The sequence below is a fragment of the Capricornis sumatraensis genome, chromosome 3 (genome assembly GCF_032405125.1).
Source record: "Capricornis sumatraensis isolate serow.1 chromosome 3, serow.2, whole genome shotgun sequence".
In the NCBI taxonomy this organism is placed as follows: domain Eukaryota; kingdom Metazoa; phylum Chordata; class Mammalia; order Artiodactyla; family Bovidae; genus Capricornis; species Capricornis sumatraensis.
Window position 1 is genome coordinate 97,092,913 of NC_091071.1, and position 17,319 is coordinate 97,110,231.

The following is a 17,319-nucleotide window of genomic DNA, read 5'->3' on the forward strand; positions in this document are numbered from 1 at the left end:
GGAGAAGGGGACGACAGAGGATGAGATAGCTGAATGGCATTACTGACTCGATGGACGCGAGTCTGAGTGAACTCCAGGAGTTGGTGATGGACAGGGAGGACTGGCGTGCTGCGATTCATGGGGTCGCAAAGAGTCGGACACGACTGAGAGACTGAACTGAACTGAACCTAGACAGCATATTAAAAAGCAGAGACATTACTTTGTCAACAAAGGTCCGTCCAGTCAAAGCTATGGTTTTTCCAGTAGTCACGTATGGATGTGAGAGTTGGACTATAAAGAAAGCTGAGCACCAAAGAATTGATGCTTTTGAACTGTGGTGTTGGAGAAGACTCTTCAGAGTCCCTTGGACTGCAAGGAGATCCAACCAGTCCATTGTAAACGAGATCAGTCCTGGGTGTTCAATGGAAGGACTGATGTTGAAGCTGAATCTCTAATACTTTGGCCACCTGATGCGAAGAGCTGACTCATTTGAAAAGACCCTGATGTTGGGCAGGATTGAAGGCAGGAGAAGAAGGGGACGACAGAGGATAATATGGTTGGATGGCATCACAAACTCAATGGACATGGGTTTGGGTAGACTCCGGCAGTTGGTGATGGACAGGGAGGCCTGGCATGCTGCAGTCCATGGGGTCGCAAAGAGTCAGATACTACTGAGCAACTAAACTGAACTGAACTGAACGTTTCTTTAAGAAAAATTGGAGGTGGGTGGGGAATTTTCCTGGAGGTCCAGTAGTTATGGCTTCACTTTCCAGGGTACGGGGTACAAGTTTGATTCCTAGTTGGGGAGCTAAGATCCCACATGCCTCACAGCCAAAAAAAGCCAAGACATAAAACAATATTGTAAAAAAAAAAATTCAATAAAGACTTTGTAAAAAATCAGGGGGATGATAAAATGCAAACCTGGCATATGCTCTAGAAGGCAGCTCACTGGTTTTCTTCTTTCCTTTCTCCTCTTCCCTTCTTACCTCAGTACCTCTCCTCTTCTCATTAGCACCTCCACCAGAGTTGGAGCTGGGGAGAAGAAAGGAAGTGTTCAGACATGTGCCTATTTGCATAGTTACTTCATTAAGTTCCCGCCAGGATAGTGCAAACATTCTGTCCACTTCTATAAAAAAGCCAGTATCACCCCATCAGTAAGGTATTATTTTCTTTTTTAGCATAGAACCATTTATTGCCAGCTTTCTCTTAAACTGTACATTACAAATAGCATCTGATTAAGAACATTCTGGATGGGTTAATTAGTGTGGTGACTATTATTAAGCAAACTGCTTGTTAGTATTATGCCTATTTGATCTTGGTATTGATGTGAAGTAATTGACCATAGAGCTACATTTAGAAAAGCTGAAATAAAGTTTTTGATTTCTATTATGGCAATAAATTGTTTATATTAAACATGTCTGAAAATATGAGCTTCATGGCACAGAGAATCAGAATAGACTGTGTAGGATGGTAGATGAGGATTGTTTTGTTTTATTTTTTAGAAACAGTAATATGTTTGTCCAGCCTGCTTCAAGACCAGCTCTGCTAAAACAAAGTAGTAAAAAATTCTTTCTGCTTACTGCTGCAGAGTATATGAAAACTAAAGCAATTTTAGCCTCACTCATCTAAAGGACATATTCCCTTTCACATTTAGACAATTGTCTAAATACTTCTTTGGGTAACAATCACTCTAAATAGATTATTAAAGAAAAATATGAGAAGATATAGTCAACAAGGAAAGCATAGCATGTAACCACCTTCTTTCAAGTACTGGGTTATTACTTATATTATTTATTGGTATTTTGTCCAGTTCTATTATGAAGTTTCCCCAGCTATAGCATTTCCATAGGGAATTTATTCCATGAGCTAATAATTTACACCATCAGGGACTTTTTTCTTGAAATTCAGCTTAAATTTTTCCCATTCTTAATTTCATCTCATTACTCCTAGTTATACCCCGCTGTATCCAGATAAATAATTACGCCTTTTGCTTGGAGACTCCTATTATGTACCCCTCTAGTTGTCGCTTAACCAGGCTATTCATATTTAGCTCCTTTAATCTGTCCTCGTAAATCAATTCTCCCATTGCCTTAATCATTATTATTGCTCTTCTAAAAACTCTCTAATTTTCAAACATATACAGTTATCAGGTGCCTCTGATGAAATCAGCTTTTGCACAGTATTTCTGCACCCACAGACTTGGTCTCTCCCTTCACTGTAGATCATGTTCCATAACTTAGCAGCATCAGTTTGCTGGTGCAGTCAGCACACAGACTCATCTGGTCAAATTCCAGGAAATCCAAATAATCTTTTCCATGTGTCCTTCTGCATTCAGGTTCATTTTTATTCTGTCAGTTTCATAATGTTAATAAGCTGAGTTTTGGATTTCTGTCCATATTGGTATTCTACATCTTCCCATGTCCTTATTCACCACCACCTATCAAGTCAGTCATTCACAACCCGCGTTAAGGTGGGATTCTGTTCTTCCTTGAGAACCTTTAGGAAACATGTTGAATAAAAGCAAGCCTAGCACCTTGCCACAGCTAAATTCCTTGTCAGTTACCAATTCCCATTGTTTACAACCCTGTAGCCAATCTCCCATCTCTTTTAATTTTCAATTTTGCTCACATGCTGGCCAATGTAAATGGATTTTTTTTAACAAGATGGGTCATGATACTGTTTTCTAAAATGAAGATATGTTGTTTCAATCCCCATTGATTTTTTTTTTTTAATTGTGAATTCTTTGTGTACCAAGTTTGTAATTCTCTTAAAATCCTTTATAAGCTTGCCTGGTGCTCTTTATCTGACATAAACAAATAGGTTACTCTACTTGCTTCATTGTTGTTTTCCACATATGTACCTATGTTCTTTTTCTTACCACTTGTTCCATTTGTTTAGGAGAAGTTGAGGACATTGTCACGGTCATTTTTTTTTTTTTCCTTTTGTGGTGATCGTTGGAAAATATCCTATTGATTTTTAGTTCCTTACAGTCTCCTCAGTATTTTGAATTTATATCAGTAAGAAAGTTGGTTACTTCCCTTCTTGATTTTTGGATCTGTGAGATCTGAAACTCTAATCTGTATATGCCCAAGTTTCTTTCTATTTTTTAAAAATAAATGCTCTAATTTTTCATTAAAGCATTATAAAACCTAACAAAACTGAGGTTGTTACCACTGAGTTTTTAGAGATCAGTAGATACATGAAAAAAAATTAGTACAACATTCATTATAATTCAAGAAATTTTCTTAACCTGATAATCTAAATGAGCTATTCAGACGTCTTCTTAAAAATTAAAATGTAGTTAACTTACAATGCTGTGTTATTTTCAGGTGCACAAGCAGAGTGACTGAGTTTTATATATGTGTGTATATATGTCTGTATATATATACACACACACATATATATATATACACACAAGCTTCCCTGGTGGCTCAGAGGATAAAGCGTCTGCCTGCAAAGCAGGAGATCCGGGTTCAATCCCTGGGTTGGGAAGATCCCCTGGAGAAGGAAATGGCAACCCACTCCAGTATTCTTGCCTGGAGAATCCCATGGACAGAGGAGCCTGGCGGGCTACAGTCCACAGGATTGCAATGAGTTGGACACGACTGAGTGACTTCACACACACATACATATACACACAGTTAGATTCTTTTCCCATCTCTTTCATTTTAAATCAAGAATTAATGCATTATTTTATGGGAGCATAGCAAGGGGGTTAGCCCCATTCTTTGAGTTTTATCTGTCTCTATGCAATATCTGCTTCAGCTGCTTATGACAGTGCACGGGTGGTGGGCAGGTTTCAGTTCAGTTTCAGTTCAGTCGCTCAGTCGTGTCCGACTCTTTGCGACCCCATGAATCGCAGCACACCAGGCCTCCCTGTCCATCACCATCTCCCAGAGTTCACTCAGACTCACGTCCATCAAGTCCGTGATGACATCCAGCCATCTCATCCTGGGTCGTCCCCTTCTCCTCCAGCCCCCAATCCCTCCCAGCATCAGAGTCTTTTCTAATGAGTCAACTCTTCGCATGAGTGGCCAAAGTACTGGAGCTTCAGCTTTAGCATCATTCCTTCCAAAGAAATTCCAGGGTTGGTCTCCTTCAGAATGGACTGATTGGATCTCCTTGCAGTCCAAGGGACTCTCAAGAGTCTTCTCCAACACCACAGTTCAAACGCATCAATTCTTCGGCGCTCAGCCTTCTTCACAGTCCAACTCTCACATCCATACATGACCTCTGGAAAAACCATAGCCTTGACTAGATGGACCTTTGTTGGCAAAGTAATGTCTCTGCTTTTGAATATACTATCTAGGTTGGTCATAACTTTTCTTCCAAGGAGTAAGCGTCTTTTAATTTCATGGCTGCAATCACCATCTGCAGTGATTTTGGAGCCCCAAAAATATAGTCTGACACTGTTTCTACTGTTTCCCCATCTATTTCCCATGAAGTGATGGGACCAGATGCCATGATCTTCGTTTTCTGAATGTTGAGCTTTAAGCAAACTTTTTCACTCTCCTCTTTCACTTTTATCAAGAGGCTTTTTAGCTCCTCTTCACTTTCTGCCATAAGGGTGGTGTCATCTGCATATCTGAGTTTATTGATATTTCTCCCGGCAATCTTGATTCCAGCTTGTGTTTCTTCCAGTCCAGCATTTCTCATGATGGACTCTGCATAGAAGTTAAATAAGCAGGGTGACAATATACAGCCTTGATGTACTCCTTTTCCTATTTGGAACCAGTCTGTTGTTCCATGTCCAGTTCTAGCTGTTGCTTCCTGACCTGCATACAGATTTCTCAAGAGGCAGGTCAGGTGGTCTGATATTCCCATCTCTTTCAGAATTGTCCACAGTTTATTCTGATCCACACAGTCAAAGGCTTTGGCATAGTCAATAAATCAGAAATAGCTGTTTTTCTGGAACTCTCTTGCTTTTTCCATGATCCAGCAGATGCTGGCAATTTGATCTCTGGTTCCTCTGCCTTTTCTAAAACCAGCTTGAACATCAGGGAGTTCACAGTTCACGTATTGCTAAAGCCTGGCTTGGAGAATTTTGAGGATTACTTTACTAGCATGTGAGATGAGTGCAATTGTGCGGTAGTTTGAACATTCTTTGGCATTGCCTTTCTTTGGAATTGGAATGAAAACTGACCTTTTCAGTCCTGTGGCCACTGCTGAGTTTTCCAAACTTGCTGGCATATTGAGTGCAGCACTTTCACAGCATCATCTTTCAGGATTTGAAACAGCTCAACTGGAATTCCGTCACCTCCACTAGCTTTGTTCGTAGTGATGCTTTCTAAGGCCCACTTGACTTCACATTCCAAGATGTCTGGCTCTAGATTAGTGACCACATCGTCATGATTATCTGGGTCATGAAGATCTTTTTTGTACAGTTCTTCTGTGTATTCTTGCCACCTCTTCTTAATATCTTCTGCTTTTGTTAGGTCCATACCATTTCTGTCCTTTATCGAGCCCATCTTTGCATGAAATGTTCCCTTGGTATCTCTAATTTTCTTGAAGAGATCTCTAGTCTTTCCCATTCTGTTGTTTTCCTCTTATCTCTTTGCATTGATCGCTGAAGAAGGCTTTCTTATCTCTTCTTGGTATTCTCTGGAACTCTGCATTCAGATGCTTATATATTTCCTTTTCTCCTTTGCTTTTCACCTCTCTTCTTTTCACAGCTATTTGTAAGGCCTCCCCAGACAGCCATCTTGCTTTTTTGCATTTCTTTTCCATGGGGATGGTCTTGATCCCTGTCTCCTGTACAATGTCACGAACCTCATTTCATAGTTCATCAGGCACTCTATCTATCCGATCTAGACCCTAAATCTATTTCTCACTTCCACTGTATAATCATAAGGGATTTCATTTAGGTCATACCTGAATGGTCTAGCGGTTTTCCGTACTTGCTTCAGTTTAAGTCTGAATTTAGCAATAAGGAGTTCATGATCTGAGCCACAGTCAGCTCCTGGTCTTGTTTTTGTTGACTGTATAGAGCTTCTCCATCTTTGGCTGCATAGAATATAATCAATCTGATTTCGGTGTTGACCATCCGGTGATGTCCATGTGTCGAGTCTTCTCTTGTGTTGTTGGAAGAGGGTGTTTGCTATGACCAGTGCATTTTCTTGGCAAAACTGTATTAGTCTTTGCCCTGCTTCATTCCGCATTCCAAGGCCAAATTTGCCTGTTACTCCAGGTGTTTCTTGACTTCCTACTTTTGCATTCCAGTCCTCTATAATGAAAAGGACATCTTTTTTGGGTGTTAGTTCTAAAAGGACTTGTAGGTCTTCATAAAACCGTTCAACTTCAGTTTCTTCAGCATTACCGGTTGGGGCATAGACTTGGATAACTGTGATATTGAATGGTTTGCCTTGGAGACGAACAGAGATCATTCTGTCATTTTTGAGACTGCATCCAAGTACTGCATTTCGGACTCTTTTGTTGACCATGATGGCTACTCCATTTCTTCTGAGGGATTCCTGCCCGCAGTAGTAGATGTAATGGTCATCTGAGTTAAATTCACCCATTCCAGTCCATTTTAGTTCGCTGATTCCTAGAATGTCGACATTCACCCTTGCCATCTCTTGTTTGACCACTTCCAATTTGCCCTGATTCATGGACCTGACATTCCGGGTTCCTATGCAATATTGCTCTTTACAGCATCGGATCTTGCTTCTACCAGTCACATCCACAACTGGGTATTGTTTTTGCTTTGGCTCCATCCCTTCATTCTTTCTGGAGTTATTTCTCCACTGATCTCCAGTAGCATATTGGGCACCTAATGACCTGGGGAGTTCCTCTTTTGGTATCCTATCATTTTGCCTTTTCCTACTGTTCATGGGATTCTCAAGGCAAGAATACTGAAGTGGCTTGCCGTTCCCTTCTCCAGTGGACCACATTCTGTCAGGCCTCTCCACCATGACCTGCCCGTCTTTGGTTGCCCTGCAGGCATGGCTTGGGTTTCATTGAGTTAGACGAGGCTGTGGTCCTAGTGTGATTAGACTGACTAGTTTTCTGTGAGTATGGTTTCAGTGTGTCTGCCCTCTGATGCAGGTAGGTGGATTATATATATATGTAGGTGATTTTTCCTGAAAGGCCTTATGAAACAAGCACAGATGTCCCCACATCAAGCTTTTGGGATGAACACAGCATATTGCAGCCATAACTGGATTTCCAGGTCACAGCAGAACCCCCACTGTTCTGTGTGTGGTTCATGCTCCCTCACTTTCAGGACTAGTGATGGCCCTTCACCACTCCACAGTGACATTCTGACTCCTCAGCTCCCTTAAGCTCTAACTCTGTCCCTCCTCACCTCACTTGAAATAGATAGTCTCATCCAACTCTGAGGATGCATTAGATTCTGCATTTGCCATCAAACTGCTTTTTAATCAATACACTTTTTCTCTTCTTCCCTCTCAACTTTGTAAGAAAGTTCAGAACATTCTCTTGAATAAGGTCCTACTTCCCTTCCACAGCAAGCTGCCTGCCAATATCACAGCTTATGTTCTTTTCCTACTTCCATCTTGTAAGACTTTTCTGTTTCCTCGGGATCCTGCTCCCTTCTCTGGGCAAGTACCCCCAGTTGAATCCTCCTGTGGACACCTGCCCCATTAAAGAGAACTTGACCTTGGCTTCCCCACTCTCCTCTTCTCTGCCCCTCTCTCCCTGTGCTCACTCCCTAACCAGCATCTAGTTTCTGCCTCCACCACCATGCCCTCAACATGAACTGCCCTGGGAGTAACCAGTAATTGACTCCCTTGTTGTTGTTTAGTCACTTAGTTGCATCTGACTCTTTGCAGCCCTTTGGACTGTAGCCTGCCAGGCTCCTCTGTTCATGGCATTTCTCAAGAAAGAATATTGGAGCGGGTTGTCATTTCCTTCTGAAGGGGATCCTTCCAACCCAGGGATCAGATCTACGTCTCCTGCGTCTCCTGCATTGGCAGGCAGATTCTTTACCACTTAGTCACCTGGGAAACTCATGATCTACTCCATAACAGAACCAAAATCTCCCTGTTGTTTCTGGTGCTATAGCACCTCTGTAGTGTTTTACACACACACCCTCTTTTTTTTTTTTTTTTTTAACAGTTTTAAGAGCTCCTCGTTCTTTTCCCACACGTTCTTTAGGAGCTCTTAATTCACTTCAGTAGTGTGATGTTACTCTCAGATTTCTTTCTGTTCTTCCAGATGTTCCTTGTTGCTTTTCTTGATTCTATGGTTCTTCTTCCTCACCTGGCCTGACATGCGTGTGCTTTCCATTTCTCTTCCATCCAGGGAAGGCGCCAAGTCTCTAGATGGGACTTAGGGACCCTGAGGACACCCTTGTTGTCTGGCCCCAGACGGCCTCTCTAGACCTTAGACTCCAGGACCTGGCCCCAGACTCTTTGGCTTGCATCTTAATCCTGGAAGGGCTCATTCTCTTTCACACCCTTTTCCTTTGATCACAGTGCTCCCTCAGTTCAGAACTTCCCCTTCTCTGCCTTTCAGAATCAGTTAACTAAAACCCTCTTTAAGCCCTTACTGATTTCCAAGTCAGAATTAATCTCTAGTTCTCAGTTTTAAGTTAGGACATCCATTCTTGATACACGGCGTTCTACCACTGGTTAGTTGAACGTTCTCATGCCCGTCTCCCTGTCTGTCTGCCAGCTTACTCATCAGTACATGGTGAATTCCTTGGTTTCATTTTATGCGGTTGCTTCTGCCAATAAGTAACAGGCATTGAAAGCTGCATGGTGAAGTATTATGTGAAGAAAGGAGTGAGATGGTGACGAAAAAAAACATACTTCAAGAAATATTAGCAAAGTCAATTAAATAAAAATTGTGTACAGGCGCCCAGGAGTATAGAAGAATCATGTGAGCAGAAATGCTCAGTGTTAATCGAGGAAGCTCCAAACATTTTTGTAGGTTAATGAATAGATTTGTCTTGAAAATAAACACCGGGTCATGTCGTAACTAGAAAACACAAAACTCCAGAAAGACAATGAAAGAGAGAGTGCTAAACCATTGCTCTACTCTTATTTCTTATGGTATATGCAAGGCAGATTTTATAGCCACAGAAACTCTTTGGAAACCATTCAAAGACAGTCTAATTTCAAACTTTTGAACTTTCTCATGATGACTGCTGCTTTTTTGTACTCTTTGTAGAATTTTTGTTATATCTTTAGTTGTTTTCCTTAGTTTTTATGCACCATCTTTATGTCCTGTTCTTTACAGAAAAGTGAAGAACAAATTTTAAATAGTATTTTCACTAAAAGTATACTGCTTTTTCCTTTTGTAATAGATTCATGCCCAAGCACAAAGCAGCCCATTTACAGAAGATACTCAGCCTTAAAGAAAATGGTGGCACTGCTCCATCTACGGCCCTTCCTTTCCAACAGGAGCAGAGAGGTTCTGAGAATTTATTGAAGAGTTTTGATTCAAAGTCTGGACTCGGTGATGCTGCACAACAAGAAAGCCTGGGTTGCTCTGTAATACAGGAGTCATACTTGAAAACATTCAACTCCTCAGATGATTCAAGCACACATCATGGGGAACATAAACAAAATCAGTGTGACATTTTGGCTGAAGCTAATGATCAGCAAAGACCATTACATATTGTCTGGCCTCACAGGTGGTAAGTGTAAGACATACCAATTTAGTAAATTGTGAACTGGTAATAGAAAATACATTCTGATGATTGACTTAGTAATTTGTTGTCCTGATAGCTTTAGAAAAAGATCATTTCAAGGGGGTGCCAGGATGGCACCACTCAGTGTCTTTATATTTATGCTGGTGTACTTAGGTTAAATTTGAATCACGTACAGCAATTTGCAGTGACTTCTTCAACAGTAGCAGCTCGGTACTTCTAGGAAACCAAACCTCATTCAAGAAGTTTCAAAGTGTAAAAATAGGATTCCGTGTTTTTATATATTCTGTTACCACAACACTGTTTTATATCTCCACATTGCTAACAAAGTATTACCATTAAAACAAAACCAGTTTCCATTATTTACTAATTTGACCAGTTTCAACTAGATGCCTTTATTTCACTTATCATAAAATATGTAAGTACACATAAAACTGTTTTCCTTCTCTCAAATGCCTCTACACTGTGCTAAGGAAAATGCTTTCCGATAGACTCTTTTCTAAACAGAGGAGAATCAACTGCAGTGTGTAATCGCACCAAATATAAACTCATAAACTTAACCCTGGCTCCTATAAATTAGGATTTAAAGAGGTAAAATGTCCTGATAATCTTCTGGTATTAGGCATAAACATTTTAATCTAGTTTTTATTCCTCCCAGTTAGTTTAATCTGCATGTGGCCTGATTAGAGTTCACTTCCCCTACAGATTATGGTCTCTTTATTGCAGAGATGCTGGGCTGATCATTAGGTCCGATTTTCTGAGAGCAACTGTTTACAGGTGAAGTAATAAGCACACCACACCGGCCGGGCAAAGCGCCTTTGCCAGGGATTTGACTTCCAGCACATTAAAACTCCAGAAGCTCTCCCTGTTGATCTGCAGCATCTGGTACCTAAAGGGCTTTTCATCTTCGACTCTAAATGTATGAACGTAAAATTTAGGGACTGAAAGTTAATGGGGAATGTGGTTTTGAATTTGTCTGTTCAACCTCACACTTCCAGCATAGTCTTTCTAAGGGAGTTTTAACATTCATTTTTAAATCATGTTTTATTTAGAATGTGACCTTGTTCAGTATTATTTTGTATTATTTTAAAATGCAATGAATCTAGATGATATTAACCTGTTTCAAGGTAAAGTGGATCTCATGGACTCCCTCCTAAAAGCATTTCTTTTGGTTCTACTGACCTTGGATTGTCTCTGAAGTAATATTTATTACGAGAAAATCGGTTTAAAAAGTTTGGTTCTGGGTTATCATGCAACTGCAAAATTAAATAATTGGTAGACTCCTAGTGCAAAATAGCATCCTGATTGGGGGTGGGGAGGGTGAGAACCACATTATCCAATACTTTGTACAAAATCAGACAGAGCTGTGTTAATAAAATTAACAATATTAAATTGAATAATTCCCTCTCTTCCTTTGTATATTTTTGCTTTAATTTAATTGCCTAAAGTAGTTGCTTAAAGAGATGCGGCATTATGTTTGTGTGCATTCTTATTGTTAAAGCTAAATTATTTTTAATTTGGAGAAGAGGGGAAAAAAGCCGCATCAGCAAGAGTAAATGCCAAAATATAAAAGTAACACATTCATCCTTACGGGTAATATAGTAGAACATTGGAAACTTGGAGGTTGCCAGACACATAGCTAACATTAGGGCTAATTTTGAAAATCTAGCGTGCAGTCAATTTTACTGATGCCTGGGGACATACAAGGTAGAAGCTGACAAGAGAACTAATTTTGTTTGGGTTATTTACTGCTATGCATCATCCGCGGGTTCCCGCCTGACACACAGCTATATGAAGGGGGATATTATCACACACTAAAAATTTATGTTGACATTCGATATTTGTTCAATATGTCAGCAGTATTACTTTCATAATCAAAAGAGTAAGAAAAAGAGAAAAGAAAAGCACTTTATGCTCATATAGATATATCTTTTTAATAACCATCTATAAGGTTAATATAGTTTACCTTTGAGAGTATACAATGAAAACAAGCAGGGTTAGGAGGGGAAATGACAGAAAGCATCAACCCGAGCTGTTTGTTTGCCATTACCTAAGCGAGCCATGTCAGCTCTCTGGCCCGCGTCTGATAGCTATTTGTTGTACAGAGAGCACAGCATAAAAAAAATATCAAACTCTTAATACTATTGTGTGCCCATAACCATCTGTCACTGCTAGCCTGGAGATGAGAGGAAGATTACGAGGAATAAACACTGAGCCGCCGAGCATTGGTAAAGCCTTCGGGCAAAAAACTCTTGTGGGGACATCAAAGACATTCTAATTCCGAGGCAGTCAAGGATTACAGTGTGTAACCTGTGCTGACAACAGATAAATGACTGGCAATATTGTGCCAGAGCTGTTGGGTCCTGCATGGAGTACTGATGATGATGATGATGATGTTATCTTGCAGAATGGACTCTGCTGGGATAATTTTATGATAAAACACTTTTTTCAAATGCCACTGGGTCTAGGCAGACATTTACTAGCTACAGGGGTAGCAATCAGTTTCTTCAAAATTTACTGTTCTAAGCCCATTAGAGTTCCAACGCAGCAAGACTCTTCAATGAGAATCTAAAACGCCTATATTTTCTTTAGGAGAATATATGCAAATGTTGTGAGCTGAACTCCTACCCTTTAGTGGTAGATGCTTTATCATCTGATTTATGTAAATTTGCTCATAAAAATACAGTTTATTTTTAATTGGTGAATATGAATTAGAAAATTAAAATTCTGGTTCAGCCTACATCAGACATTCCCAGTTACAAGCACACATTTATTTAGACCTCTTATCACGTGGGTAGAAATCGTAGCATTGTCCGGTCAATACAAACTGTATTCTAAAGGCAACCATTGTTTCTACTAGAAATGACCAGGGTTGTGTTTCTTGCTCAGGCCTCTTCGTTTGAGCCTGCCCATCCGGCACTTCACAGGTTCCTGTCAGTATCATGAGCTACTTCAACTACATGCTTGGGGGGTGGGGGGTTGGTGGTTTCCTTAAGGTATCCTGCAGAATGCTCTCCAGTCGGTTGCGTTTTTGCCGTAGCCACACATGTTTTCCAGAGAGAAGGTGTTTTGGAATAAGAGAACGCATTGATGATTGCCTCCCCTGTAAACATAAAGGAGAAATGGATGCTGGAGAGAGCAACAAAATTCTTAAAGCCTGTCATTACTTTGCCTGACAAAACAAAAATAACACCCTATCCTTATCATAAAAAATATGCCCATGAAATCATGCAGTTGCAGTAGCCAACTCTCAACACGAAGGGATGCTGACCTCATTGTGTTAGTTCAACACTGGGATCATGAATGGTCTAAAATATAGTGTTAGCCTCTAACATATCTCGTACTAAGTCAACCAAATGTAGAGTCGGCTTGCTAGGATATGTATCAAAATCAAAAGTGACATTTTCTCAAAGATACATTCTGGCTTTAAATCTGTGTTAAAATGTCTGTGCATGAGAACAGGCCCTTAAATGCAATGCTTGCCCCCTCTCTTCATTCTTTCTGAATCTGAGCTTGTCAAGGATTATAGTGTGCAACCTCTGCTGACAGTAGATAAATAACTGACAGTATTTTAGCAGAGTTGCTGGGTTCTCTGCAGAGTAATTTGTTTCTCCTTTCTACCCAGTCTTTAATGTTTTGTTATAAACATCTATAGCAAGGCACAGTTAATAGAAATGACTTATAGAGAAAGACCTGTAAAAAATAGACTGCATTGGCAAAAGTCTTTTTTTAAGTGTTTTCTTTCCATATATTATACAAATATTATAATATTGTACCAGGTTCCAACCTTTATGTAAGTGTTCTTTTTAGTATAATGGGCACAAAAGACACACTGCTGGAGGAACAGAAAAAAACAAGTTTACAAGACATTGAAGGATAGCGTTCCTGAGACTGTGGTTCTCAAACTCTCTGATCAGAAGACCCCTTCACATTCTGAAAAATTATTGGGACCCCAGGCTTCCCTGGTGCTTCAGTGGTTAAGATTCCACTTTGCAATGCAAGGGACATGAGTTCGATCTCTGGTCCAGAAAGATCCCACATGCCATGAAGCAGCTACACCTGTGAATCACAACTACTGCACCAAAACTCTAGAGCCTGTGCTCTGCAGCAGAAGAATCCACCACAATGAGAAGCCCACATGCCACAGCAAAGAGTAGCCCCTGCCCAACACAATGAGGGAAAGCCCGAATACAGCAGTGAAGACCCAGAGCAGCCAAAGAATTAAAAAATTAAATCTTTAAAAAATTATTAGAACACCAAAGATTTTTGTTTCTTGAGCTTAGACCAATCAATAGTGACTAAATTAGAAATTAAAACTGGGGGGAAAGTTTTAAAATTGACATTGTGTCATTTAAAAGTAACAATAAAGAGCCAAATACATGTTAACATAAATAATGTATTTTTAGGAAAGTAACTATATTTTACAAAATAATTTTAAAAAAACAGTGAAAAGAGTGAGATTATTTAACATTTTTATAAGTTTGTAACATCTGTCCAAATAGAAAAAAGTTAAATTCTTTGTATTTGCTTATGCATTTGAACTGCTGCAGTATGTTGTTTTGGTGGAGGTTTATGAAGAAAATTTTGCCTCACAAAGAGAGCTGGCAAAGGATAGAGTGTTTTAATGAGCTAGTCAGATGATTGTAAATATTCTTTTTCTGCCACTACACCTGCACTTGACAAGTAGGAGACTCTCACTCAGTGACTCTTCATGCTCTGTTGCTGCTGCTGCTGCTGCTGCTAAGTCGCTTCAGTCGTGTCCACCTCTGTGCGACTCCATAGACGGAAGCCCACCAGACTCCCCCGTCCCTGGGATTCTCCAGGCAAGAACACTGGAGTGAGTTGCCATTTCCTTCTCCAGTGCATGAAAGTGAAAAGGGGAAGTGAAGTCGCTCAGTTGTGTCCGACTCTTCTCGACCCCATGGACTGCAGCCTACCAGGCTCCTCTGTCCGTGGGATTTTCCAGGCAAGAGTACTAGAGTGGGGTGCCATCGTGCCATCATGCTCTGTTACTTGCTGTTTACGATTTTATAGCATCCTGTGGGGCTTCCCAGGTGGCACTAGTGGTAAAGAGCCCACCTGCCAATGCAAGAGACATAAGATACACAGGTTTGATCCCTGGGTTGGAAAGATCCCCTGGAGAAGGCTATGGCAACCCATCCAGTATTCTTGGCTAGAAAATCCCATGGACAGAGGAGCCTGGCAAGCTGCAGTCTGTAGGGTCTCAAAGAGTTGGATACAACTGAAGCGACTTAGCATGCATGCATGTGGCATCCATACTGGTTACTTGGAAAATGCAAGTTCATTGAATTATGCAGCTCTTCCAAGTATTGACACAATTCCTTATTTCAAAGAATCACATTGTTAATATTGTCACTGGTATCAGAAGAATTTTTTATTCTTAGAAAGTTGTGACTCACTGTGTAGGTACAATTTTTGCCAAAATTCTACTTTTTAATTAAAAACTTGAATTTATCATTGTAACAAATGTTATCAATTGCTTACCTTGAAGTGACAGGTTCATATGGCTCATATTTGAGAAACTGTCTTCCATATACCCAAGTCTGATCAAGCATGGTTTGTCTATTCATTGTTCTATTAAGTAAAATTGGTGTTTCATTAAAAAAAAAAAAGCTACTTTAGCCCACAACTCAATCATATAAGTGCTTTCACTTTTTTATATGATTGTCCAAGCCAGGCTTCAGCAATATGTGAATCGTGAACTTCCAGATGATCAAGCTGGCTTTAGAAAAGGCAGAAGGAACCAGAGATCAAATTGTCAACATCTGCTGGATCATGGGAAAAGCAAGAGAGTTCCAGAAAAACATCTATTTCTGCTTTATTGACTATGCCAAAGCCTTTGACTGTGTGGATCACAATAAATGTGGAAAATTCTGAAAGAGATGGGAATACCAGACCACCTGACCTGCCTCTTGAGAAACCTGTATGCAGATCAAGAAGCAACAGTTAGAACTGGACATGGAACAACAGACTGGTTCCAAATAGGAAAAAGAGTACGTCAAGGCTGTATATTGTCACCCTGCTTATTTAACTTCTATGCAGAGTACATCACAAGAAACGCTGGGCTGGAAGAAGCACAAGCTGGAATCAAGCTTGCCGGGAGAAATATCAATAACTTCAGATATGCAGATGACACCACCCTTATGGCAGAAAGTGAAGAGGAGCTAAAAAGCCTCTTGATGAAAGTGAAAGAGGAGAGTGAAAAAGTTGGCTTAAAGCTCAACATTCAGAAGACAAAGACCATGGCATCTGGTCCCATCACTTCATGGGAAATAGATGGGGAAACAGTGAAAACAGTGTCAGACTTTATTTTTTTGGGCTCCAAAATCACTGTAGATGGTGACTGCAGCCATGAAATTAAAAGACACTTACTCCTTGGAAGAAAAGTTATGACCAACCTACACAGCATATTAAAAAGCAGAGACATTACTTTGCCAACAAAGGTCCGTCTAGTCAAGGCTATGGTTTACCCAGTGGTCATGTATGGATGTGAGAGTTGGACTGTGAAGAAAGCTGAGCACCAAAGAATTGATGCTTTCTAACTGTGGGTTGGAGAAAACTCTTGAGAGTCCCTTGGACTGCAAGGAGGTCCAACCAGTCCATCCTAAAGGAGACCAGTCCTCAGTGTTCATTGGAAGGACTGATGTTGAGGCTGAAACTCCAATACTTTAGCCACCTCACGCGAAGAGTTGACTCATTGGAAAAGACTCTGATGCTGGGAGGGATTGCAGGCAGGAGGAGAAGGAGATGACAGAGGATGAGATGGCTGGATGGCATCACGGACTCGATGGACATGAGTTTGAGTGAACTCCGGGAGTTGGTGATGGACAGGGAGGCCTGGTGTGCTGCGATTCATGGGGCCGCAAAGAGTCGGACACGACTGAGCGACTGAACTGAACTGAACCAAAGCTTGGTATACAAAGGTGCTTCATGAGTATTTCTAATTTTGTCATACAATATTAGAAGAAGTATCTTGAAAAGGTGAAATTTAATAAAATTAGCAATTTTAATGCCTCTTCAAGGGTGTTTTTGAGTGAAACTGATGGTTTGCTCTCTTTTACTGCAAATGCAGTTGGTTAAAAATACAGTGACTGGGAAACCAATACAATATTGTAAAGCAATTATCCTTCGATTAAAAATAAATTTTTAGCCACTCAACATTCAAAGACTAAAAAACAAAAAAAATACAGTGACTGGGGGACTATACTGGTGCTCCAGTGGTTAAGAACACTCCTTCCAATGCAAGGGACGTGGATTCAATCCCTGGTTGAAGAACTAAGAACCCACATGTGAGGGGGCATCTAAGTCCAAACGCGGCAGTTCCTGAGCCCACGCACCACAAATAGAGAAGCCCACGTGCCATAACTAAGACCCAACACAGCCAAATAAGTATTAAAAAAAAGAGAGAAAATACACTGACTGATTGCCATTGCCCTAAGGCATCAACTGTTTTACCTGTCAGTTTTTTAGTATCACAGCAATGTCAAGACAGTGAAAAAGGCTAATTACATCTTAGTATTATTATGAAAATAGCTTGACTTTGCAGACTCCATTAAAGGGTCTTGAATACCCCAAGAAATCACAGACTACCCTTTGAGAACCACTGTCAAATGGAATTGATAGTGATGTATGTCTGGTATCAGTCATTGGAATTGCCTCACTTTTAGTTCTCATAGACTAATTTTTCTTGTCCTAAATATTAATAT

General features: G+C 40.3%; 1 protein-coding gene across 1 annotated transcript in view; it reads left to right on the plus strand.

Moving 5' to 3' along the window:
- Positions 1-17,319, plus strand: part of GTDC1 (glycosyltransferase like domain containing 1) — a 433,716-nt gene that overhangs the window by 354,138 nt on the left and 62,259 nt on the right. Inside the window, exon 6 of the mRNA XM_068967892.1 lies at positions 9,248-9,580. Within this exon, the coding sequence (XP_068823993.1) occupies positions 9,248-9,580 (333 nt within the window). The remainder of the gene's footprint in view (positions 1-9,247; positions 9,581-17,319) is intronic.